At 40.8% G+C, this 26,195-nt stretch overlaps 2 protein-coding genes across 7 annotated transcripts in view; one reads left to right on the forward strand and one right to left on the reverse strand.

The window, feature by feature from the left end:
• Window positions 1-14,724, forward strand: part of PER3 (period circadian regulator 3) — a 57,241-nt gene extending 42,517 nt beyond the window's left edge. For all 6 annotated transcript variants that reach the window (XM_023515202.1, XM_023515204.1, XM_023515205.1 and 3 more), the window contains 3 exons: window positions 6,238-6,421; window positions 7,381-7,531; window positions 11,818-14,724. In XM_023515202.1, coding sequence (XP_023370970.1) covers window positions 6,238-6,421; window positions 7,381-7,531; window positions 11,818-11,901 — 419 coding nt within the window. In that variant the 3' untranslated portion in view covers window positions 11,902-14,724. The remainder of the gene's footprint in view (window positions 1-6,237; window positions 6,422-7,380; window positions 7,532-11,817) is intronic.
• A 1,511-nt stretch (window positions 14,725-16,235) lies between these two features.
• UTS2 (urotensin 2) lies at window positions 16,236-25,057 on the reverse strand. The gene is made up of 6 exons (XM_003793242.3): window positions 25,013-25,057; window positions 21,420-21,496; window positions 20,978-21,039; window positions 18,931-19,041; window positions 18,092-18,135; window positions 16,236-16,545 (listed from the first exon to the last, which is right to left on the reverse strand). The coding sequence occupies exons 1-6, from the start codon at window positions 25,055-25,057 to the stop codon at window positions 16,426-16,428; spliced, it is 459 nt and encodes a 152-aa protein (XP_003793290.2). The 3' UTR covers window positions 16,236-16,425.
• Window positions 25,058-26,195: the final 1,138 nt, after the last annotated feature.

Raw genomic sequence — 26,195 nt, forward strand, 5'->3', positions numbered from 1 at the left:
CCGTGGTGTGTGATGGCCTCTCACTGGGGTCCAGTGCCGTGGTGTGTGATGGCCTCTCACTGGGGTCCAGTCCCGTGGTGTGTGATGGTATGTCACTGTGGGGTCCAGTCCCGTGGTGTGTGATGGCATCTCACAGGGGTTCAGTCCCGTGGTGCGTGATGACATCTCACGGGGGTCCAGTCCCGTGGTGTGTGATGGCATCTCACGGGGGTCCAGTCCCGTGGTGTGTGATGGCATCTCACTGGGGTCCAGTCCCGTGGTGTGTGATGGCATCTCACGGGGGTCCAGTCCCGTGGTGTGTGATGGTATGGCACTGTGTGGTCCAGTCCTGTGGTGTGTGATGGCATCTCAGTGGGGTCTTAAGCATATGTCTGTTGACTGAGGGGTTGAGCATCTTATGTACTTGCTTGCCATACATGTGTCATCTTTGGTAGTTGTTAAAAATCTCTTGCACATCTTTTTAAATTTGGTTTTTGAGTAATTAAGTAGTTAGGAGCTCTGTACATATTCTGAGTACAGATTCTTTATCAAATACTAATTTATATGATGTGTGAATACTAATTTTCCAAAAATCCTCACTGTGTGTGGTTTGCCTTTTCATTTCATTGACAGTGTCTTTCAAAGAGAAAAAGGTTTTTTAATTTTTTTTTAATTTTAGAATATTGTAAGGGTACAAATATTTTGGTTACATGAATTGCTTTTGTTCAGTCTGAGTTGAGAAACTTATTATTTCAGTGTAGCGCAACTTATTTTTTTCTTTTATAGGTCATGCTTCTTGGTGTTCTTTTAAAGAAATTTTTGCCTAACCAACAAGAAGATTTTGTTATTTCTTGGAAGTTTTATAGCTTTAGCTTTTATGGCTTAGGTCTGTGATCCATTTCGAGCTGATTTTACGGGGGGGGGGGGGGGGTAAGGGTTGATAACGCTTTCTTTGCATCTAGAGGTCCAGTCGTTCCTGCCCTATCTGTTCAGAAGATTGCTCTTTCCCCTATTGAATTACCTTGGCACTTGTTGAAAATAAATTGGTCATATACAAGGTCTGACAAGTTTGCCCACTCATCCTAGAAAAGGTTTGGAAAAGGTGATACATTCTTCACTGCTAAATATCACTACAGTCATCTTCAAACTTCTCCCCTTAGGAAGCTATGCACTGACACCAGTGCCTACTCCATCCTTCAAAGCAATTTTGGAACTTTGGAACTGCCATCAAAGCTGTCATACATTACCCTTAATGCCCAGAATGTCATCAAAATGTCATCCTTTCACTATTTCCGTTATCTTTGGGTAAAGAAAAGAGCCTCGGGGGGGGGCGGGGGGGGCAGATCAGGTGAGTAGAGAGGGTATTCCAGTGCAGTTGTTTACTGGCTAAGAACTCTCATATATAATGCCATGTGAGCTGGGGCGTTGTCATGATGCATGAGCCATGAGTTGTTGGCCAAGATTTTCGATTAAGACTTTCCTGTTTCTCTGTGTTCACTTGGTCTGCTGTGCTTCTCACAGTCAGGAGATTTTGACACACAATTTGACAAGTTTTTGCAATGTTTTCATCAGTTCTTCTTGTTACTGGCCACTCTGACTTTTCTTCATCAGTGACATTTTCTCTCCCCTCAGAAAAATGTTTAATCCTTTTGTACACTGCTGTTTAATTCATGGCATTATCCTTATAACCTTGGACTAATGTGTCCCTGACTTCATTTCCATTCTTGCCAGGTTTAGCAAGAAATTTACAAATGTTCATCCATTGCTCTAATTTAAGTTTCAACATTGTTAAGACAGAACACAAAAACACAATAATGAACACCACTTCAGCAAGACACTGCCACACATCCACACAGACACAGCTGCAGGACAGTGGTACACCAAGGTTATGAACTCTTACTGAGTTGTCTGTACAGTGTTGCCCGGTGTAAGCACACTGTAGCAGGTTCACAAACTTAATTGTCAGACCTCATGTGTGGGTTTGTTTCTGAGTCTCTTCTGTTCCATTGATGTGTGTGTCTACCTGCAGGCTAGTACACTCTTGAGTAACATAGCCTTCAAGTAAGTCTTGAAACCTGGTGACTCCTCCAACTTTATTCTTCTTTTCAAAATGATTTTGAATGTTCTAGGTCCTTGGTTCAGATAAATGAGGGAATCAGTTTCTACAAAAAAGTTTGCTAGTGTTTTAATTAAAATTGTGTTCAGTCTGTAAATCAATGTGGGAAAAGCCCTAATGACACTGACTCTTCTGCTCCACAGGTGTGGTGCATTTGTCTGTTAATTCTTCTCAGTCTTGGAAAACCAGTGTATTAGTTATAGTTGCTCTTTATAGATTCTTGAAGACGTTTCTACACAGTCTTACTGTCTGCAAATATAGCTTTACTTCTTCCTTTTCCATCTGTGTGTCTTTTCTTTGTGTTGCCTTATTGAATTGGCTGGCTTTCCCAGTGCAGTGTTGAATAGTAAAACAGATACTCTTGCCTTGTTCAGAGTGTCAAGGGGAAAGTATTGGGTGTTTTATCCTTAAGTGTGATGATGTGAAATGTAAGTTTCCCTCCAATGTCAAGTTGGAGGAGGTTACTTTGTAGTGCTGGTTTATTGAGGTGCTTTTTCTGTAATATTGAGGTAATCATTTGATTTTTCTCCCTTATTCTGTTAATATGGTCAATTATATTAATTTTTAAATAATAAATTAACTTTGCCCTTGGTCATGCTATTTTATCCTGTTTATATATTTCTGGGTTCTCTTCCTAATAATTTTGTTACAGATTATTACACCTGTTGTGCAGAATACTGGCCCATTGCTTTCTTTTCTTACAGTAATTTTGTCTGGTTTTGATATTACAGTAATGCTGGCCTCAAAAGATATGTTGAAACTGTTCCTCCTTCTTCTGTTTTCTGGAAGAGTTTGTTTGTAATTGATCCTTCCTCTTTATATGTATGGTAGCATTTACCAGTGAATCTGTCTGGGCCTGAAGTTTTCTCAGTGGGAAGGATTTTAACAACAAATTTAAATTCTCTAATAGATACATGTCTCCTTGAGTTCTCCGTTGCTATTGATTGCTCTCTGGTAATTTATATCTTTTAAGGAATTTACCTGTTTATTCTAATTTAGTTTTATTGGCATAAAGTTTTTAATGTTTGTAAGGTCTATGGTAATGTCCCTGTCATTGCTAATATTAATAATTTTTTTCTTGATCAGTCTGACTGTATGTATATCAATTTTAATAACTTTTCAAAGGAGCAACTTTCGGTTCCACTGAGGTTTTTTTTTTTTTTTTTGGTTTTATATTTTATCCTTTTTTGTATTTTATTATATTATGCTCTAATTTTTATTACCTCCTCTTTTCTGTTTACTTTGAATTTATTATACTTTTCCTCATTTCTTTTGGTGGAAGCTTAGATCATTGATTTGAGACCTTTTTTCCCCTCTAATATAAAAGTCTAGTGTTCTAAGCACTGTTTTAGCTTTGTCTCACAAATGGTTGTGCTTTCATCTTTTTTTCAGTCCTGGCTATTTCTAATTTCCCTTGTGTTTTCTTCTGTGATCCTGGGGTTATTTAAAAAGTTGTTTAATTTCCTAATATTTGGAGATTTTTTAAGATATTTTTAATTTATTAATACCTAATTTAAATGCAGAGGACTTTTTTGTATCTTCTTTTAAATTTAGTGAGACTTTGCACAATGGCCCGGAATTTATTTTACTATGTTTATATTTATTTATCCATCTTGATAAGTGTTTTATGTACACTTGAAAAGAATATGTTGTCTGTTACTGTGGAGTCATTTATTCTGTAAATGTAAAAAAATAGATGAAATTGGTTAGTAATGTTAATCCAGCCTTCTGTATTCTAACCGATTTTCTGTCTGTTTTATCATTTATTATATGACAGGCTCTAAAATGTGGAAAATGTCTGCAAATAAGTTTATGCTAGTATAACCGTGTTCACTGGCTTATTATAGACTCAGTTCAATAGGTTTTGCTTTATGTATTTTGAAGCTCTTTCTATTAGGCGCATACACAATGAAGATGACCATATCCTCTTGATGAATCCCTTTATCATGAAACATACATTGCTTTGAAATCTACTTGTCTGGCTCGGCGCCTATAGCTCAACCGGCTAAGGCGCCAGCCACGTACACCTAAGGTGGCGGGTTCGAGTCCCCAGCCCGGACCCGCCAAACAACAATGACGGCTGCAACCAAAAAATGGCCAGGCGTTGTGGCGGGCGCCTGTGGTCCCAGCTACTTGGGAGGCGGAGGCAGGAGACTCGCTTGAGCCCGGGAGTTGGAGGTTGCTGTGAGCTGTAATGCCATGGCACTCTACCCAGGGGGACAGCTTGAGGCTCTGTCTCAAAAAAAAAAAAAAAAAAAAGAAATCTACTTGTCTGATATCAGAATATCCAGTCTAGTTCTGTTTTGGTTAGTGTTTACATGGGTTTTTTCCCATCCTCTTACTTTATCTTGTCTCTGCCTTTATACTCAAGGTCAGTTTCTTGTAACCAGCATGTAGTTCGCTGTTGCTTTTCACCCAGGTGACAATCTCTGCCTTTTAATTGGAGTGCTTGCTCAGGCCGTTCAGCGTGGTTATGGGTATGGTCAGGTTAACTCCATCTTCCATCTGTCCTTTCTTTATTCCTCCTCTCCTCGTCCTTTTGGGTGTCTTTTTTTATGAGTTCAGTTTCTCTCCAATATTAGTTTCTTAGGCATACCTCTTCTTTTTATTCTTATTATGCCTTTTTTTTAAAATTAGTTCTAGGAGATTTACAACTTACATTTTTTACTTACACAATTTACCTTCAGATATTATACTTAAATCACTTTACATGTTAGAACCTTAAAACAGAGTACTTCCATTCTCCCCCTTATCGTCTATGGTATTTCTATCATACATTTTAACATATATTCTTGGCCAGGCACAGTTTTTTTTTTTTAATCCTCTTAGTTTAACTTGTCTCCGTCTTTATACTTAGAGTAAGTTTCTTATTGTAATACTGGCACTGTGGGAGGCCGAAGCAGGTGGATTGCCTGAGCTCACAGGTTCAAGACAAGCCTGACCAAGAGCAAGACCTTGTCTCTAAAAAGTAGCTGGGTCTTGTGGCAGGCACTCATACTCCTAGCTACTTGGGAGGCTGATGTGAGGGAATCACTTGAGCCCCAGAGTTTGAGGTTGCTGTGAGCTGTAACACCATGGCACTCTACTGAGGGCAATGAAGTAAAGCTCTTGTCTCAAAAAAAAAAAAAAAAATTCTTTTTTCTTTTAAATAGTAAATAACATTTTAAAGAGTTTTTTTTTTTTTGATAAGGAAAAATAATTTTTTGCTACTTACCCATATGCTTACTTTTTTTTAATTAGACAAGTTTTCTTGCATGTTTTAATTCTTTCAAAGTCAATGAGCAGGAGCTCAGGCTGTCAAATGCAAGATAGGAAAGGAACAAGCTGTAAGGCCCATAGCAGAGGGGGCTGGGCCTTGGGACACACATTCTCTGTCATCGCACGAGGAACATGAGGAGTGAGCCTGTGTGTGAGTAATCTTTATGTTCAGTGTCAGGAAGATAGTGAGCTTGTTTTCAAATAGCTTATTTTGTTTCCTTATAAAAAATAGGTGAGACTGAGGGAGGAAGTAAAGAAGTTGAAATCAGTCACTGCTGGGAGTAAGTTAGTGCAGTGACCAGATAACTGTAGCAGGATTCCCAGGCATTCTGAGAGTCCTCGTGAGGTTGGTGATGATGAATTTATTGTACAAACGATGTGTTCTCTTATGTGTTTGGCTGTTTTGGTTTAGATAAGAACAAAGTCAATAATCTGCTTTCTTGGAGTTGACATCTTGATAGTTATGAAAAGTCAGAGGGAAGAAGTCTAAGATGTTGCATGTGTGTTACTGAACGATGAATAGGGAGGGAACTGAAAGACTAAGGTGCCACCAGGAATTTGTAGTCAAAACAATTGAACAAGTGGATGAGAAGCTGAAGCTGAGATCTCACTTGGTTTTGGAGCTGGAGCAGTTAAGGTGATGGTAAAGGAGTGATGTGTGGCCTTGGGAGCGGATGGCTTCAGGAGGCAAGGAAGAGATCTGGGGAAGACCAAGGATCTGCAGGTCTGTCCTCAGGGATTATGAAGTTACCTGGGGAAAACTGCAGGGCTGGATGGTGAGGAAAACTATCAGCTGGCTGCCAGAGTCTTGAAGAAGGAGAGCCAGTTTGGCAGGTCGCGCTCTGACAAGTGTGTCCTAATGATTTGTTGTTGATTTTTAATAGGAAGCAGTGACAGCAGTACTTATTTTGCTAGTAGTGATTATTCTTCTGGAATATCCCCAAATGGGCAGCAATCTCAGGATACACAGAAAAAGGAAGCATTTCCCAGTTCAGCTGAAGAGCCCATCTGGAGAATGATACGAGAAGTCCCGGAGAGCATTCTCATGACGTATCAGGTACCTGAGAGGTAAGGAAGCACGTGGGAAGGCCCACATTTTATATTTTTGTGTTTTTGATAAAAAGTGGGTTTTTTAATGGTTTATACATACCCCTAGAGAAATGTATTTTCAAATTCATTCATTTGAAGTGACAAATGGTTTCTTAAAAATGAGGATTGTAGTGATAGTACCTCATACGTCTAAACATACAGACTAAATAAATGTCACACATTGTGAGACAAGAAAACGGAGACTGGGAAGGGTGGCTCATTCTGTAATTCCAGCACTCTGGGAGGCCAAGGCAGAAGGATTGCCTGAGCACAGGAGTTCAAGACCAGCCTGAGCAAAAGCCAGACCCCCATCTCTACTAAAAATAGAAAAATTATCCAGGTGTGTGGCAGGTGCCTATAGTTCAAGCTACTTAAAGGGAGGCTGAGGCAAGAGAATCACTTAAGCCAGTGGTTCTCAACCTTCCTAATGCTGTAGCCCTTTCATACAGTTCTTGTGGGTTGCAGCCCACAAGTTGAGAACCACTGGCTTAAGCTCAAGAGTTGAGGTTGCTGTGAGCTGTGATACTTGGCCTTCTACTGGGGGCAACAGAGTGAGACTCTGTCTCAAAAAAAAAAAAAAAAAAAAAAGAGAGAGAGAAAAGAAAACACAGGAGACACTGCTTTCTAGGATGGCTTCTAAGTGCAAAAATGTTTCTGTTAGACCTTTCCTTTGCCCATACTAAAAAAAAAAAGAAGAAAAGCCAAGGGAAATCTTTCTTCTGTGCACCTCATTCAAACATAACCTACTTTCTACCAAGAAAAAAAGGTCTACTTTGCCAGCTTGACAAAGAAATGATTCCGTTAGGTTTTAATGTGTAACATGTTAATAAAATACATAGAGTGTATTACCAACCTAAAAGAAGTGCTACTCATAGACGGCAAGATGAGAACCCCGTGTCTTGTTCAGGAGTGTCATGGTTTTGTTTGCTTGTTTTCAGGGTTAAAGAAGTTGTACTAAAAGAAGACCTAGAAAAGCTGGAAAGAATGAGGCAGCAGCAGCCCCGGTTTTCTCATGGCCAAAAGGAGGAGCTTGCCAAGATCTATTCTTGGGTTCAGAGCCAGACTGTCCCTCAAGAAGCAGACATCCAAGTAAGCACAGTAACACTAGCTGTCACCACTGACAGCTCCGTGCGAGGCAGGGCCTTAACACAGGTAGTAGTCTTGTGTGACCTCAGTGAAAATCTCAGCCCTCACACTTTACTTCTGTGGTGGGTGTTCCCCACCTTACCAGTAAGCCACAAAGTGAGCTGTACAGATGTTAAATAATAGTAAAGCTCATGCAGATGTTAGTAACAGGACAAGGCTGAGCAGTTCATTGGATTTAAATACAAGTCTTTCTTGCCTCCAAGTGATTCTTTTTCTTCCACCAGTTGGAATGTTTGAAGGCAAAAATGAGTAAAGACATGAAATTGTCCTTGTGATGTAAAGGTAATAAAAAGAGTACGATTGCCTGGGGAGTAGAGGTATAAGAGCTACGCAGTTCAAATACGCCTGTGTGTTCGAAATAGAGGTTCACCCCAGAGGTAGTGTTCGTACCACACAGGAACTTCCATGGGACCCAAGTGGTCTTTGTGCTGTTGTGGGGTCTTCCCAGTGAGATCATTTGTGAGAACCAGAACATTAAAGCTCTGATTTGCACTGGTGCCGGCAGCTATGGCGATGGTAGTGGCATTTGTACTAGTAATGAGATCTTTATTCCCACAAGTATCAAGATGTGTGAAAGTGAAGAGTCAAGTTAAAAACTATAACGAAAGAATAAAGTTAGGCGTTCAAACCAGTATTGTTTAAGGCTTACAAAGTAAACAGATTACTTCCCACCACCCCCCTTAGTTAAAATTTAATAACATTCCTTTTATTGTAATACACTGATAGTACATATAACAAAATTTACATTCTTAGCTACTTAAGTGTACATTTGAGTGGCATTAAACACATTCACATCGTGCATCCATCACCACCGTGCATCTCCAGACCCGTTCATCTTGTAAGAGTGACGCTCCGTACCCAGCTCCTCTCCCCTCTGACCCTTGCAACCACCATTCTGCTTTCTGTCTTTCTGAATTCGACTCCTGCAGGTAGCGCCTATGAGTGGAATCATGTACTATTGGGTTTTTTTATTATTGACATATTCATAGACACCCTGCTCTCTTTTGGTTTCTACTTTCATGTCATTTTTTCCCATCCTTTCCCTTTTGTCATATTTGTGTCTAGATCTTTGCAGACAGTGTACATTGAGATAGTACATTTTAAAATCCATTCAGCTAATCTGTCTTTTAATTGGAGAATATAGCCATTTGCATTTAAAGTGATTACTGGTAAAGAAGGACTTGACTTGTATCATTTTGCTACTTCTTTTCAATATGCCTTATAGTTTTTCCCCCTGATTTGCTGCATTACTGTCTTTTGATTTTAGGTGATTTTTTGAAGTAAAATACTTTTATTCCCTTCTCATTGCCTTTTCTATATATCCTGTAGCTCTTTTCTGTATGATAATCATAGGGATTTCATTCAACATTCCAACATTCTATCACTCCAATTTGAATTTATACCAGTATAACTTCAGCAAAACTACTTCCACAGAGCTCCATCCCATCTCTCTTTAGTTATTGATGTTACAGAATTGAATCTTTCTTTTCCTTTGTTTGTTTTTTGAGGCAGAGTTTAACTGTGTCACCCTCAGTAGAGTGCCATGACATCATAGCTCACCGCAACCTCAAACTCTTGGGCTTAAGCGATTCTCTTGCCTCAGCCTCCCAAGTAGCTGGGACTATAGGTGCCCGCCACAATGCCCGGCTATTTTGTTGTTGCTGTTGTTGTAGTTGTTGTTTAGCTGGCCTAGGCCGGGTTTGAACCCACCAGCCCCAGTGTATGTGGCCAGCACTGTAACCACTGAGCTATGGGCACCAAGCCCAGAATTGAATCTTTAGTATACATTCTGTGTCATAAAATATAAACTAATCCTTTTATGCATTAATCTGTTAAATTACATAGAAAAATGCAAGATTATAAACCAAAGTTTATAATAACACTAGCTTTTGGACTAGTAGTTTTCTTTGATTGTATTAGTCTCTTAAATCATGTAGAAAACAAAAAGGGGAGTTACACATCATCATTACAATAATACTGCTTTCTTAATTTTCGTGTTTTGCCTTTACTCAGAGCCTTGTTTAGTCACACAACTGTAAGTTACTGTCTCGAGTCATTTCATCTCAACCCACAGGGCTGCCTTTAGCATTTCTCGTGTGGCAAATCTAGTGGATTCTTTTCTTCTGTATGCCCAGCGTTTGTTTATCTACAAAGGTCTTAATTTCTCCTCATTTTTGGAGGACAGTTTTGCCAGATACAGGATTTCTTGGTTGATGGGTTTTTTCTTGAAGCACTTCCCATGTATATATTGGCCTACTGCCCTTTGGCCTTTGAAGTTTCTGTTGAGACATCTGCTGATAACCTTATTGAGAGGCCCTTGGATGCGCCAAGTTGATTGTCTCTTGCTTTCAAGATGCTGTTTATCTTTGGGTCATGGCTATTGAATTACATTGTGTCTCAGTGTGGGTGTCTTGAGTTCATCCTGCTTGGAGTTCATTGAGTTTCTTCAATATATTGTCTTTCATCAAATTTGCAAAGTCTTTGGCCTTCTTTCTTCAAATAACTTCTCTGCCGCTTTCTCTTTTCCTTCTTCTTCTGAGTCCCACACGTGCTTATTTGGTCCGTTCAGTGGTAGCCCCAGGTATCTTAGGAGATTCACTTTTCTTCAGTCTTTTTTCTTTCCATCTCTCAGACTTGACACTTTCACTTGACCTCTCTTCATTCATAGACTCTTTTCTTCTGCATGCCCAGATCTGCCTGTGAATACCTCTAGTGAATTTTCATTTCAGTTTTGTACTTTTTAGTTATAAAATTTACTTTGGGTTTCTTTTTAGGTTTTCTCTCACCATTTCCATTTTGTTCATATGTAGTTTTCTTGACTTTTCTCTGTATTTTTGGGTAGTTCCTAGAGCATATTTAAGGCAGTTGTTGTCAGGTCTCTGTCTAGCAAATCTGTCATCTGGTCTTCCCCAGGGAGTGTTTCTGTTTATTTTTTATTTCCTTTGAATAGGCTACACTTTTCTTTTTCTTTTATGCCTTGTGATTTTTTTGTTGCTGTTGCTGAAAACCGGACATTTGAATCTAATAATATGTACAGTAAGTCTGGAAATCAGGTTCTGCCCCTTCTCCGAGATTTGCATATTTTTGTTTCTGTTTTTGTCTTTTTATTATTATTTCTTTTTTTTTAAGACAAAGTCTCATTCTGAGACTTTAGTGAGTAGAGTGCTGTGGCCTCAGCCTCACTCACTTGATCCTTGACTCAAGTGATGCTCCTGCCTCAGCCTCCCAAGTAGCTGGGATTGTAGGCTCCTGCCAGAACACCCAGCTAGTTTTTCTATTTTTAGTAGAGATGGGATCTTGTGCTTGGTCAGTGTGTTTTTGAACTCCTGAGCTCAGGCATGAGCCAGTGTACCCAGCCATTTTATTATCACTGTTATTATTACTATAGGCTATATCTCTGCTAGGGATTAGTAGGTGTAAACTTTGAGTCTTTTCAGATCTTTTAAAGTCTTCTCCTTTCCCTGGGCATGCATGGTAACTCTCTAAATTCCCCCACATACGTAGTTTCTTTTGAAAGTCCTAGACTAGACTTGGTGCCCGTAGCTTAGTGGTTAGGGCACTGGCCACATACAGTGGGGCTGAGGGGTTCCAACCCAGCCCAGGCGTGCTAAAAACAGCACTGACAACTACAACAACAACAAAAAATGGCTGGGCATTGTGGCGGGTGTCTGTAATCCCAGCTACTTGGGAGGCTGAGGTGAGAGGATTGCTGAAAGCCCAAGAGTTTGAGGTTGCTGTGAGCTGTGACACCACGGCATTCTACCCAGGGCAATAGCTTGAGGCTCTGTCTCAAAAAAAAACAAAACAAAACTGTACTTAATACAAAAGTAGATGCTCCAGTCTACACACTACGCTATAAGGTAGGGCCTTTTGCTCCTAGTCTATAAACCTGCACAACATGGGATACTGAATATTGTAGTCAGTTGTAACACAATGGTAAGTTTTTGTCTATCTGCGAACATAGAAAAGGTATAGTAAAATATGATATAGTTATAGGGGACCCCACCGTTGTATATGTAGTCCATCATTAACTGCAAAGTTGTTACGTGTTACATTATTAAAACAATTTCTGTCCTTTACCTTCTAATAATTAAGAACTATAATGGGTATTTTCAGACATGAATAAGTTAGGGAGTTAGAAATATGTTGCTTGGCTAGTTTTTTCCTGACTTCAAAACTCTTCAGATGACATTAACATCAAATAACCTGCATGCTCTTGTTTTTTGGAGGACTGTGCCACTGGTGAAAACAAAGGTTCAATTGATGCTGCTGCAGAATCCTGTGGTCAGGACCCAGCAGAAGACAGCAGTTGAGTGGCTATGAAGATGCACCTGCGTGCCCTTTCCCTGCCAGCCCAGACGGATAGACCTTTGTGCTTATCTCTTTCAATCCAGTACTGTCAAATGACTGTGAAGTTACAATTGAATGTTAAGGCTTTTCCTTCTTGATTTTTTTAATATATATCTTTTTCTGAAGCAGATATTGTACATAGAATCTTATTTGTTTCTATTCTTTACATATTAGAACTGTCAGACTCTTTTTCTAGTTTAGGTGTCTTCTAAAGAGATTGGATACCCTCTAAAGAGGTACATGTGTGGTAAAACTGTATTTCAGGTGTCACCCAAAATAAATTAGAAGTGTAGCTACTATGATCTCCAAACCTTAGCCTCATCTGTTGTATTCCCTTGTTAGGGAAATTATTTTCCCCGTTAGTGTACTTGAGGAGGTCCCCCTCCGAGTAGGCCGTGTCCTTTTCATGACGGTTTCCATGAAGTTAACACCTTCAGATAGACTTCGTGCTGGTTGGTGCTTCCCCTGTATCATTCAGAGAAATCGTTCCAGTGTTCTCACAGCATACTGAAACATTATCCATTAGTATATCTGGAAGTACCTACATCTTCATTCTTGTAGATGCCTTTCTTTTTGATTTTCCACCTTCCACTGAAATTCTGGAAGTCTTACTTAATTGACCAGTTTACAGTGGGCTGATTCTTTGGAGAGTTGCAATTAGCATTTTCATGTGTCCTGTTAAAAGATCTCCTTAATCAATAGTATTTCCCTTTTTAGTGTTTTTATTTTAAGATAATGATTGTAAAAAGTTTCAGGGGTTATCTAAGAATTAATATTCTTAATACGCTTTATGTTTAAATGTTCAGTCTTACCAAACTAACAATTAATTCTTTCTTTCCAATCAATTTACACAAAAGACGTCTCTCCATCCCTGCCAGAGGCGTGATTGCCACTGCCTTTCCTATGCCCTTGACTAGGGGTAAGTGCTGTGGGGGATACTTGCCGAGAGAATAGTCGAGAGAGCTCACTCCTCCCAGCCAGCAGGGGGCTGTGGTGCCCCGTGAATCTTTCTGTGCCCCTTGTGTCTTGGAAGGTGTGAGTGTGGTTGTTCACTTGATAAGTCAGCTCACTGTCTGGGCTCTAGAGAGTGACTCCTTCTCAAATTTAGAATGATAGGTGAAATTCACACTCGTGAAGATAAGAGAGAAAATAAAAGAAAATGAAACTTACAATATAACCTTTCCCTTCATGTAACTTTTAAACTAACTTATATTTCTTATTTTTGTTTTTTGGTTTTAAGAAACATCTCTTTGAAGTTTTATAGCTTTTTACAAATGCATCCTGATAATGACTAAGAGAAGCGGTCACCATCCGTGACCACGGTTTTCCATCCGTGGTGACAGTTGGGCCCTGATTCTCCCTGTAGCTCAGAGTGTAGTGGTTTTCTGGATGGTAATCCTATCATAATGTGTCATTCTCAGATGCTGCATTTGACATTTCTTGGCATTTTCTAATATTAAGCAGTTTCATGCAAAAGCTCCTATTTTATAAGTGGAGAATGCTCATATTCTATCTACTCCATTTTGATAGTTAGAAGATTTTTGAAGCCTGTGTCTGTATTGGTCAAATTATATTTTTGTTATTGGTGGAAAATCAAATTTTGCTATTAACCATCTAGTACATTGTCCACCAGTGACCTCTATAGTAAAAAAGTTTTTATTTGTATGGATAAAGAATAATGTGTATAGCTATCAGGATCCTCCTGCAGTCGTGTGTGCGGATTTTAAGCCTTATGTTCTTCAATAATGTAAGCTCTTCTTTTACATTGTTTCTGGATATTTGTTTTTTCTAAATTTGCTTATTTCTTTGCCTTAGTACACATTTTATGAAGTGTATATTATACTAGGCTTGATTTGAAACTGGTGCTTGTTATAGAAAGATCTGTAAAACTGTAAATTTTCATCTTTTGGTAAATAGATTAGTCAGTACATTTGAGATTGATCCTGCTGCCCAAAGTAGCAGTGGAGACTAGCAGTGATGACTGCTGCCCCCCACGGGGGCTTTACCCAATCTAAACTTTGTTGTTCAAGTTTAACTTTTTATATTAATGACTATAAACAATGATAATAAGAATGTATATTATAGGCTTCAATGTTTACATAAATGTTACCCAAAAGCTGTATTTTGGGGAGTTCGAGGTCAAGATGTATGAAAAACAAGATATCATATGAATAGAATCGTTTTTCAATTAAGTGCACCTTTATGATAAATTCACAAGGTAAATTTAATCCACATTGAAATTTTGTTTCATCCGAATTCACAATTGACTCTATGAATTTACTTGTTTTTAGTCATTACTAATATTTTAATGGGTATCTTTTTTTTAAGTAAAAGCAGTAAATAAACATGTACACATAAAACTTGAGAAATTTTCTTGCGCTGTGTTAACAGGTGTTTCCCTGAACTTGTATTTTACATCATTTGGAACTGTTTCTAGGCTCCACTGAAGGCTGCTCGCGTTAGGCTCGTGCTGCCTTCCCAGCTCCACCGTGTCTGCGTCATCAGTGTGCCCGGCACCTCCTGTGCGAGATGCAGGTGCAGGCGGCTTCCCATCCAGTGGCTTTTTTAATCCTCCCTTCAGCACTGTGTAGAATTTATTAAGTCTTGAATGTATGTACATATTTTTAATTAATTTTAATGCCAACTTTATAAAATTTCATTATCTAAATCATAGGGTGCACCTCTGTTTCACAAAGTCTGATTGTGTAACTGGTGGCAACAAAATATAGAACAAGATCCTGGAGCCAAAAAGGCTTTTTAAAAGGTTAAAGATTACACTGAAGAGAAACCAGAGTGTACAACAGGGGGTTTTAAAGTTTATACCTTTTTTTTTTTTTTGAGACAGAGTCCCACTATGTCACCCTTGGTAGAGTGCTATGGCATCACAGCTCACAGCAACCTCAGACTCTTGGTTCTCAGCGATTCTCTTGCCTCAGCCTCCTGAGTAGCTGGGACTACAGGCGCCCGCCACAGCGCCCGACTGTTTTTTGTTGCACTTGTTGTCTTAGCTTGCATGGGCGGGATTCTAACCCGCCAACCTTGGTGCATATGGCTGGTGCCATAACCACTGTTTTATGGGTGCCAAGCTAGAAGTCCATTTTTAAGCTATGTTTGGTATTAAAAATATAAAATATGGGCGGCACTAGTGGCTCAAAAGGGTAGGGCATCCGTCCCATATGCTGGAGGTGGCAGGTTCAAACCCAGCCCCAGCCAAAAACGGCAAAAAAAAAAAAAAAAAAAAATATATATATATATACACACATATATATATATAAAAATTAATAGTTTTGTAGTGCCGTAGTTCTGTTTCAGAGAACCGTTATTAGTTTAAATCCAACACTGAGAGGCCACCACGTTATCACAGTTACACTTACTGTCACCATATGTCTGAGATCTTGTATCTCATCTTCCAGTTGAAAACCTATTTCCCTGTAGATTTCTTCTTGATACTGTAAAGTAAGCTTTATCAAAACAGTGCTCTACAAGAACTGTGTGACCTCTGTTGATATGTTTGGCTACTGCCAAAGCTCTAACCCTGGCTCCTCATAGACACTCGTGCTCTCAGTTCTGCTCAGAGCTCCAGAAGTTCGCCCTGTACCTTCTATACACATAGAAACAACAGTTAGAGATGTAGGAATGGAGTAAAAACCCATATTTACACATACACGTGCTTTTTAAAAATTAATAAACAAGGCTAATTTTTCTGTAATCTTAAATCTCATTTCAGCTTTGTGTAAGAAACCCAAAGGTCTTTCCCCCTAGTGTAAATGGATTATGATCCTGGAGTTTACAGAAGCCAAGATCAAATAAATTTCAGTATTACAAAATTAACATTTTCAAGTGTTCAATACTTCAGTCATCTAAGAAAGAATCTGAGCACATGGACGTCTCCTCAGATACTAAAGAGCATTCAGTCTGTTCTCAGCTCTATCTTCAGGCATCCTTCACTCAGGTATTTCCAAACTAAGATCCTAAGTTAAAAAAACCTATTGTGGGCAGCACCTGTGGCTCAAAGGAGTAGGGTGCCAGCCCCATATGCCGGAGGTGGCAGGTTCAAACCCAGCCCCAGCCAAAAACTGCAAAAACAAAACAAAACAAAACAAAACTATTGTTATAAGAAAGTAGTAACATATCAATGTTTAAGAGGACCTTGTAAGCAAAAATAATAGTTTATTTGTAAATGGTTTGTAGTTTAATTTCAACTATTACAACTTTCTTAGTATTTTCTTCTGTTCATTAATTTTACTTCTAAATTTTCAAAGAATTCTTGAAGGATAAATTGAAGGAAGAAGATGAATTAGCTTTCAGGATAATTTATAGGAAAAATAGTCACTCATGGTATTTGCAAAACATAGAGGATTTATTTTTCAAATAATAAGGAACAGGGTATAGTTTGCCTAGTTTTTCATTCTTTCAAACCAAGCATTTTTATTTTTAATTTTCTAAGGTGTAGGTATTTGAGTTAACTAATTGACTTTGATTTCACGTTAGACACAGTATTTCCAGAAGCATTCAGAAGGAGTCCCTCGTTTCTTGTATTCTTTCCTGGATCTGGCCAAAAGATGACTCAATACAATAGCAGGGTCTTGTCCAGAAAAATCCTGAAACTAAAAACAAAAACCCAGATCAGTTATCAATGAATTAAGAGTCTTACAAGAAAAAGGAATCTTATGTCAAGATTTTGGGCTTTTTAAAAAAGCATTTGCTCTGTTCTCTGGACTATCGTGGCATGAGAGTGGGACTCGGGGGGGCTCCTGGTCTGTGCAGTATTCCCCCCTGTGACTGCAGGAATAAAACCCTTGACCTATTTCTGTTTAAATCACCTGTCAGTGATGTGTCCTGTGCATTGATTATCTCCTGTGTAAAATACTTGTCTCGAAATTAACTTCTTTAAAAGTTGACCCCTTTTTTTCTTTTTATTCTAGAATAAAATAGTAAGAGTATATCTTACTTATCACCTGTGTGATTTTACAGTCTTCAGTCACAGTCTTTCTATTCAGGAGAATTGAAGCATCTGAATGGTAACTTTTAATTAGCCACATGAAGAAGCCACACAGCCGTTCCTTGGTGGGTCACCCAACTTGGGGTTTTGGGTGGTGTGTGCCGTCCAGGGTTCAGTATTTTCCGGAGTATATTTTTGCTAGAATGTTAATGTGTATTACACAAAAACGATATCTCTGATCAAAATGTTTAGGAAAGACAAATGTAAATACCTTTATCCCCTGATTTCCTGGGAGACCTTAAAGTGCCCCTGGATGGCCAGCCCAGAAGACACCAATTCACAGGTTTCTCCGGGCTGATAATGATCAAATACAGATTTTTCTTTTAGCATTTAAAGCCTTGTGTTAATTGCATGCCGTTTCTAATGGTTTGATTTTATCGTTCATCTTTCCCTGTCAGTCTTTGTACCATCCCCACACTAATTTTCTAGGAATTCTGTGATGCACAAGTTTCATCTCTGTTTTGAGCATGTCACTCTTCCCTTTATGTGCCACATCACAATTCTTTTGCTATGTCAGGTGCTTAGGAGTCACCTGGGGGTCTCCGCCAGCTGCAGGTTTTGATTCAGTGGGCTCAGGGTGGGTTCTGAAATTCTGGCTTCTCACAGGCTCCCCTGTGAGGGCAAAGCTGCTGAACTGTAGGCCCTGTGTTAAGATGAGTAAGAGCCCACGTGGACGGCAGACCTGGCTGCAGGGGACTCTTCATTGCCTTCCAACTTGTACTTTACCCAAAACAGGCACTGGGTAAGTTCTGGTTGTGTTCATTTTTAATATCAATCAAAAATTGGAGAAATTAATGCTGTGAAATAACACTGGCCAGTTATTTTAAGGTGTAGTTTCCACCAAGAACACTCATAAAATTAAGATCCTAGTTTGGAACCAGCCTGAGCAAGGGCGAGACCCCTATCTCTACTAAAAACAGAAAAGTAGCCGGGCCTTGTCGCGGTGCCTGTAGTCCCAGCTATGTGGGAGACTGAGGCAGGAGGACCACTTGAGCCGAGAGTTTGAGGTTGCTGTGAGTTGTGATGACAGCACAGCACTCTACTAAGGGTGACAGAGTGAGACTCTGTCTCAAAAAAAAAAAAAGAAAAAGATATTAGAAAATGGAGTATATGTTTGACATTTTTTACCTCTTGTAAGTAGAGTCACTTACCTTCCTCAGATTTCCTCTTGGGTTAAAAATGTTGATGCTGGGATCTGGAAAACAATTTGAAACCAATTCACATCTATTATTTCTATGTTCAGCTTGTTTTAAAACATACAGAAATAGAATATGGCCAGACTATGTTTATGTTCTCTGGTCTTTTTCCGCACTGTAGAGATAGTTACTCAAATGCAGACAGGCAGGCACTCTTGTTCTCATCTCTGGAGTTGACAAAGGCGCTGCATTCACCTGGGTAACTTAGCAACTCAGTAGTTTATCAAAAATATTAGCAAAGAGCTCATATCTATCAGTGCCTATCGGAAGGTGGCGTTTTGTTTCTAGAACTTCCTAAGTCCTGTGTCAATGCTTGGAGGAAAACATTCATGGAGAAAATAAGCTGACATTTTATGGATTATCTTCATGTGACTTGCTGACCCTTCACAATAACCCTATGAGATGGACATTTTTATCTTTTCTGCTCACAGATTAATAAATGAGAACACAGAAAATTATGTAATTTGTTTTTAAGATTTTAATAAGCAGGAAACCAGGATTTTTAATTCTACTCATTGGAAACTAGAATGATTAACACCAACCAACCCCCCAGTAAAAGTCCCTTCTGAAAGAGAGGACCCTGAGGCACTGAGCAGAGCTGGTGCTGCTTTCCAGAAGCCGGGGAGAGGAACCAAGTGGAGGGGTCAGGAGGGAGAGTGCGGGGCGCCCACTCGTTTTATATAGCTCATCTCTATGTTCCAAAATGCAATTTGACCTCATCAAGTAGATGGGAGTACAGCACAAATTCAGTAGCAATGAAATCAGACAACCTGTAAACACAAGGATAATTTTACCTGCGTTCCTAAGACCATCCCCTCTCTCGGCACCAAGCATCTCCAGCAGCACCTGCAGGAGGGAGGCACTCCCCGGGGCCACTGGAGTCAACCTGGAATCTTCACCTTGTGCTACGGAGTAAAAATAGATGCAAAACTCAGTTCATCCTTGGGTGAGCTGCTTCTGTCCCTGTTGTCTTTGGTGAGCAGCAGGGACAGGGAGGTGAATACTAGAAACACTTCCAATGCCAAGTGTGTGATCTGTCACTAGCAATATTTTAAAAGAGATGTGGAGATGTTGCCATCCTGTTTGCCAGCCAGCAGTGGCTCTAATGCTGCCTACACTGCCCGTGTGACCTGCCCAGACACTCAACCTGCCTTGAATAAGACAGGAGAGCTGAGCCTTATTCCTGAAATCCCTGCCTTCCTTTGGAACTGGCCCACCCGCATGTCATCTGCTGCTGCCTGTTGCGTGTGCTCTCAGGTATTTTAGATGGTGAAATTGGAGCAAGAAAAATAAAGCAAAGATTGTTCATGTTCCTCCTATAAAGCAAGTGGGAGGAACTGTCACCTTATTGGACTTAGCTTGCTGGAGTCACCTGACTGGACTTCACGATTCAGACACAATTATCCTACTTAGAAAAGAGTCAGTGTCAAAATAGTCTTTAAGGAGCTTGACTGGCATTTCCCATGTAAAATGTGGTTAAGTAAATGGCATGGAAGTGTGTGGCAGGTGTGCATACCACGTGTGCTAATGTGCACGGGAGGGGTGGTATGTGAAGAGCTGGCACCAGGACAGGTCACAGCCAGGAGCTGTGCTGTGGGAACTGGAAGCTGTGGTGAGGACGGGAGGCCACCCAGCGCTGGCACTGGGCTTACAGATAGCTACAACCTTGACTGGAGGACAACGAAAAAGCCACCACGAAGACATCTGGGCACATTCCCAGTGTTTCTAATGAATATTAATGAAAATTGTGAAATTTGATTACACTTTGCTTATGTCATAAAGGCTTATCATTTTTCAAATGAATAAACAATCTGGCAAAAACTGGAAGGTAAGCTGCCACCTGTTCAGAATTTGAGATGCTACACTTATTTCATCCAAGTTTTTTAACATTGTAATAATTACGTGTACATTTTTGAGGATGACAGTGTTATCAGAGTATTCATTCTTGATTTTGTGACTGTCACTGTTTCGTTTTGAATAGCAGAGATCCAGTAAAACTCATGCCTGTTTGACCTCTCCTGCCATTTGTGACCTCAATAGAAGCTGGTCGGTACCAAATAGTGCCTGGCAGTCGTCCCAAGCTGAGTGGGATGAACTTGTAGAGACTAGATTGTACAAAATTAATGGCTTAGATGAGTTTTTCATTTTTTAAAAATTCTAAAAGTACTCAAAGTTAAAAGACAAAATTCCAGTTTGTTATGGAACCTAATACCCAAGCATCAACTTTATTTCTTTCAACTAATAGTTGAATATAGTAGTATATTAGTAAAAAGTAAAGCAGATAATAGTAAAGAAGTTACCTACTTGACTAGTATTTTTAAAAATCCAACTTAGACTTAATAGTGAGTGAGCATTAGCCACGAGGAAAGGTATATAGCATATATACTCACATAGCATAGACATTTTCTGTTTCATCTAACACATGTCAGATGATGAGTTTTTAAGTTAATATAAGATAAATATGTTAATCTACAATTAGAACAACCAATTCTACATTCTACCAGTTTGTTTAAAATAAAAACTAAAAGTAATGTTTTAAATTTAGCGCAGTTTTTTAAATTGAGGGGAAAAAAATGTTGACCAAAACCAAAGTTTGAATTGCAGAGGCAGCATGTAACAAGCAATTCTGTTATTCTACTTGCACGTTTTAGGAGGAAAAAACTATGCATCACTGTCTAAAATGCATAGTAAACTTCCTTTAATATTCTTTTCAAAGCTGGGACTTTTGAAGTAACAAGACTCCTTTGAGTAAGAATTTCATTCTTATCTGCAACATTACATTTAAGATTAGTGAAGACTCTTTTTCAGACTAAAAGAAAAGCAAAAAAAAAAACTTCTTACCTGAGAGCTGGAGGGACACTTCCCTGGAGTGGGTGATAGGAAGACATAAGAAAGGATTTAAGAATCCGATCAAAAGCAGACAGCAGGAGGCCAGTTTATACATGATGAGTAAGAGACAGGAGTCTTCCTCTCTGGCTTCTGCTGTAGGGAACTTTCGACTTGCTCCTTCTTGTTCTGTGATCTCCCATTATATATACCACGCTGTGACCTCATATCATCCTCTCCAAAAAAATAAATTTATTGGCTGTGGGAGCTAAAAGGCAATCACTTTGCATTGATGTAATTTTCAAGGTAACAATTCATCCACAATAAATCTCCTGTCTTGTTGCTTAGTGTACAAAGTAGGTATTACATAAAGAACAGTTAAGTGTATAAATCTGGCAAAAAGAATAATTTACAGCCATAAATCAGGAGCTAAAGAAAGGGTCAGATACGGCTTGAGTAGCCAACACAGAGAGACGTGGATTTATGAGTCCTCACAGAAGTGACGCACAACACGACATGAAATATGTCAGTTTCCTTTTTTTAATCTTTTGTCAGTGAATAGATGGGTTGTCACGGTGTGTTTGGGGCTGCCATCCCTGAGGAAGGACAACATGTGGATTAAAACTTGAAGCCAGTTATTTCCCTTAAAAATAGTGAAGATAAGTTAAAATCCACAGCAAACGTCGCGCGAGGCTCAAGACCAGTTCCCTGTGTACTCTCAGCCTCGTGAGAAACTGCACACGTGGGACTCTTCAGAGAGAGGGGCTGACTCTCCGTCAAGTGGGACATCAGTCATCAAAGAGGTGAAGAGCTTACTCCCAAACCTCAGTAGTGAACACTTCCAGAATTTGGCCTCCACACCACCTGGGCTCTGCCCAGCCCCATCCAAGCCCAGATGATGGTAAAGATCCCGTAACAAGCCTTGAGTCTGCATCCGGCCCCGCGGACCATCCCTGCACAGCAGAGTAATGCCTCTGCATCCAGCCCTGCGGACCATCTCCACACAGCAGAGTGATATTTCTAGCACGTAAGTCACAGTATGTCAGTTCTTTGCTTAAAGTTCTGTATTGGGCCGGGCACGGCAGCTCACACCTGTAATCCTAACACTTTGGGGGCCATGGCAGGAGGATCCCTTGAGCTCAGGAGTTTGAGACCAGCCTGAGCAAGAATGAGACCCCATCTCTACTAACAATAGAAAACTAGCCAGGTATTGTGGTGGGCACCTGTAGTCCCAGCTACACAGCAGACTGAGGCAGGAGGATCTCTGGAGCCTGGGAATTTGAGGTTGCTGTGAGCTAGGCTGACGCCATGGCCGGCAGCCTGGAGCAACAGAGTGGTCTCCAAAACAAAACAAGAGGAACAAAAAACCTCTATTGACCTAAACATAAACGTGACAACAAGACGACTACTGGGGGAAAAAAACATGAGCAGCTTCATCACCTCAGGTTAAGCAGATCTTCCTTAGAGTGGGTACCAACCGCTTAAGAAAAAAACTGGGACAGGAATAAGTTCAGGAGACCCATTATACCTCATGGTGACTATAGCTGCATTATACTGGATACTTAACAATAGCTCGGAAATAATTTTTATTCTCATCGTTAAAAAACGTAGGTATATGAGGTAAATAAGGCACATGGTAATTCATTTTATTTAGCCATTCCACAGTGTATGTAGATATCAAAATGTACATCACAAATATACAATTTTGTCACTAAATGAATGAAAAAATGGATAAATTAGACTTAATGAAAATTAGACATCTGCTCTTTAAAAAAGCCACAACTGTGAGAAAATAGTTGCAAAATATGTTTGACCAAAGACTTTCTTCAGAACATATATATAAAGAACCATGACTCAGTAAGCCAAACAACCCAATTTAAAGAAGGAGCAAAAGGTTTGAACAGACACTTCACAGGAGAATATAAGTGGCTATTAAGCACATAAGAAAATAATCATTAGTCATCAGAGAAATGTGAATTAAAATCACCGTGAGCTGCGGCTGCCCAGCCCCCGTTGCCCTGCAGTTGGAAAGATAGTACTCGGTATACACCAGTAAGGTTTGTCATCTTGCAAGTTTTATCTTGTATCTCTTTAATTGCAGAAGTCAAATGTGACTTGAGTGTTATAAGTTTAATACAATTTTTTCCTTTCTTAACATGTTATACATTTTTTGGCACCCTCCATATACCTGAAGGAAATAACAGAACAGACGCAGAAAGATTCCCTGGAGGGATCATCAGCAGCTTCACGTACGGTGGCCGTAAGTAAGAGGTGGTGAGGTGTGCACGTGAGTAGGTGATGCAGGCTCAGTCAGTGACAGTAGGGGTGGGGGGCAGCAGCACGGTGGAGACCTGTCATCCCTCAGAACCAAACCCAGCTACAGTCGTCATGCTACAATGTTAGAAATCTGAGCTGCCCCCGAACAACTAATTTGAATTTTTAAAAAATCCAGACAAAGTGCTGTGATCCTACAGTACTGTGTATTTCAAACAAAGCACATCCACAAGCCATAATTCAACCTACAGGCACCAAATTTGGGCCTACATCAATGCGTAAGTTAGTAACAACATGTCATTCAGAAATCAATGAAATAGTAACAAAATGAACATGGAAATTGGAAAATCATGACATTAAAGAACTGGACTACCAGATGGTTGCAAAAAGCAATGCAGGTGGGTGCTGCTGTGGGATACTACAAAACTGAAAATAGTGGTGACAAAGCATTCTTTTTTTTGAGACAGAGCCTCAAGCTGTCCCTCTGGGTAGAGTGCCGTGGCATCACAGCTCACAGCAACCTCCAACTCCTGGGCTCAAGCGAGTCTCCTGCCTCAGCCTCCCAAGTAGCTGGGACCACAGGTGCCTGCCACAATGCCCGGCTATTTTTTGGTTGCAGCCAGTCGTTGTTTGGCAGGCCTGGGCTGGATTTGAACCCGCCACCTTAGGTGTATGTGGCTGGCGCCTTAGCCACGTGAGCCACAGGTGCCGAGCTGACAAAGCATTCTTAAAGTGTTACTGATATATATAGATGTCTGTATGTGTGCGCTGTGTGTGTGTGTGTCTGTGTGTGTGTGTAAAGTGCTCCAGGTCTTGCCAGGATGGGGGAAGGACAGGCCGAGAGATTGAGGGGTCCTTGACAACCCTTGGGGACAGTTTCAGAAAGAGGCAGGAGGTGAATTCCACACTCCTTCCCTCCTCCGTGGAGGAGGCCGTTGGCAGAGCTTTGTCACTCTCTGGTGACTCAGGGGTACTTCTGACAGTTATTAGTGACGGTTTTATAGCTTGGCCTAATTAAGTTAGTACTAAAGGCTTAAGCTGAAAAGAAAATTAGCTTCTTTCCTTCAACAGACCATCAATGACAGTGTCACCTTGTCCCAGAAATGTGCTGAGCGCGAGCACGTCATCCCACCCTAACGGTCCTGTCTCAGGCAGTGAAGCTTTCACATATGTCGGGATGCATAACGATGACCTAGAAAGGCCGATTCCTTTAACTGCAAAGCACTTTTTTTTGACAGTCTCAAGCTGTCACCCTTGGTAGAGTGCTGGGGCATCATAGCTCACAGCAACCTCAAACTCTTGGGCTTAAGCGATTGTCTTATCTCAGCCTCCCAAGTAGCTGGGACTACAGGTGCCTGCCACAATGCGCCATAATGCCTGGCTATTTTTGTTGTTGTTGTTGTTGTTGTTGTAGTTGTCATTGTCGTTTTAGCTGGCCCAGGTCAGGTTTGAACCTACCAGTCTCAGTGTATGTGCAAGGCAACTTTTTAAAACACAGGGGTATTTTTTCCATGTTGAGAAGCAAACCATTCACATTTTGAGTGATTTTTGCTCCTGAAGTACCAGTATTCATTAGATAAGCATAAAAATCACCAAGTGTAGGCCCCACGTCCACACGAGTCAGTGGAAGAGCCAAGCTGACCCGGAGCCTCTGACCACTGCCCCATCCCTCAGGAAGGAACCCCTGTCCCTGGGGGCATAAGGTAGACACAGCCATCTGGTCCCAGCAGCCTGCAGGTTTGTGGGACAAGATATGGGCCAGCAAACTCTGCTCACCTGCCTTCCTCCTGGTGGTAACCGGCCCCCCACCATCACCACCATGCCAATTGCCAGAATAAAGCGCCTCTTCACTCTGCAAGGAGCCCCTCCAGGAGCCTGGGGCCACACCTGTCTCCCGTGCTTCTCTGCTATGATCACTCCCCTCTCCCTGGCCTGACTTCCTGGCCTGTCACTCTGAAGGAACACTGGAGGCTGGGCAGTTTGTAAAGAAAGGTTGATCTGGCTCCCAGTCCAGGCTGTATAAGATGCCTGGTGCCAGCACCTGCTTCTGGGGAGGCCTCAGGCTGTTTCTACTCATGCCCGGTGAAGGAGGGTAGGTGGGCAGAACTCAACTTTCTCCACCCCAGGGGACCTTCATCTATTCATGGGGGATCCACTGTTCCCCAGACCCAAGGACCTCCCACCAGATCCCCCCTCTAACCCCAGAGATCAAATTTCAACATGAGATTTGGAGGGGGCCTAACTAACCTCCAAAACACAGCAGGGCCTTTGGCTCTTGCCTCTGCCTGGAGTGCTGTCCCTCAGACGGCCCCGTGGCTGACATGGTCACCTCCTCTGAGTCTTCTGGGATGCTGCATTCTCAGTGACAGTCTTTATTTCAAATTGCAGCCCGCCAGCTCCTACCCGTGTAGGTATATGGTATATTTAAAGTTTTCTGACATAGTATATTTTAAATTTTCTACCTTATTGCTTGTCACCTTTTAAAAAGCATGTATTAGGGCTATCACAAAGGCAGAGATCTCTGTTTTGCCCACTGATGTCTCCCAAGTGCCTAAAACAGTGGCTGGCATGTGGGGGGGTGCTCAAACTCTATTTACTGAATGAATGAATTTTTTTAAATCCTTTAAAATTGGCACACAGGTTCTGTGTTTATTTACCAGCCAAAACCTATTGTCTAGTTATCCATTGCTGTGTAAGAAACCTCCCAAAGCATAGTGGCTTAAGATAACACCCATTTCATCAGCTCATGATTCTGTTGGTGGGTGGCAATTGGGGCCAGCTTTATAGGATGTAGGGAGCCCACTGCTATTGCCTGAGTCACTCTTGTGACCCCTGTTGTCTAAGATGGCCATGTCTGACCATCTGGAGGCTGGTGCTGGCAGGCAGCTGGGTCTCCTTCCATGTCTCTCATCCCCATCCTGGCCCAGGAGAAGCCCCTGGTGTCTCTGGGCAGTAGAAG

Source organism: Otolemur garnettii, unplaced genomic scaffold, assembly GCF_000181295.1.
Source record: "Otolemur garnettii isolate 467f Iridium unplaced genomic scaffold, OtoGar3 scaffold00067, whole genome shotgun sequence".
Lineage (NCBI taxonomy): Eukaryota > Metazoa > Chordata > Mammalia > Primates > Galagidae > Otolemur > Otolemur garnettii.

Bases quoted from the DNA above. Each gene is read 5' to 3' on its own strand.
- UTS2 (XM_003793242.3), bottom strand. From the start codon at position 25,057: ATGGTGGTGATGGTGGGGGGCCGGTTACCACCAGGAGGAAGGCAG. The intron at 21,497-25,012 runs GTGAGCAGAGTT...GATTAAAAAAAG, and splicing joins TACCACCAGGAGGAAGGCAG to GAAACTGACATATTTCATGT. The intron at 16,546-18,091 runs GTAAGTGACTCT...TTTTGTTTTTAG, and splicing joins CAAGAGGAAATCTGAGGAAG to TTTCAGGATTTTTCTGGACA.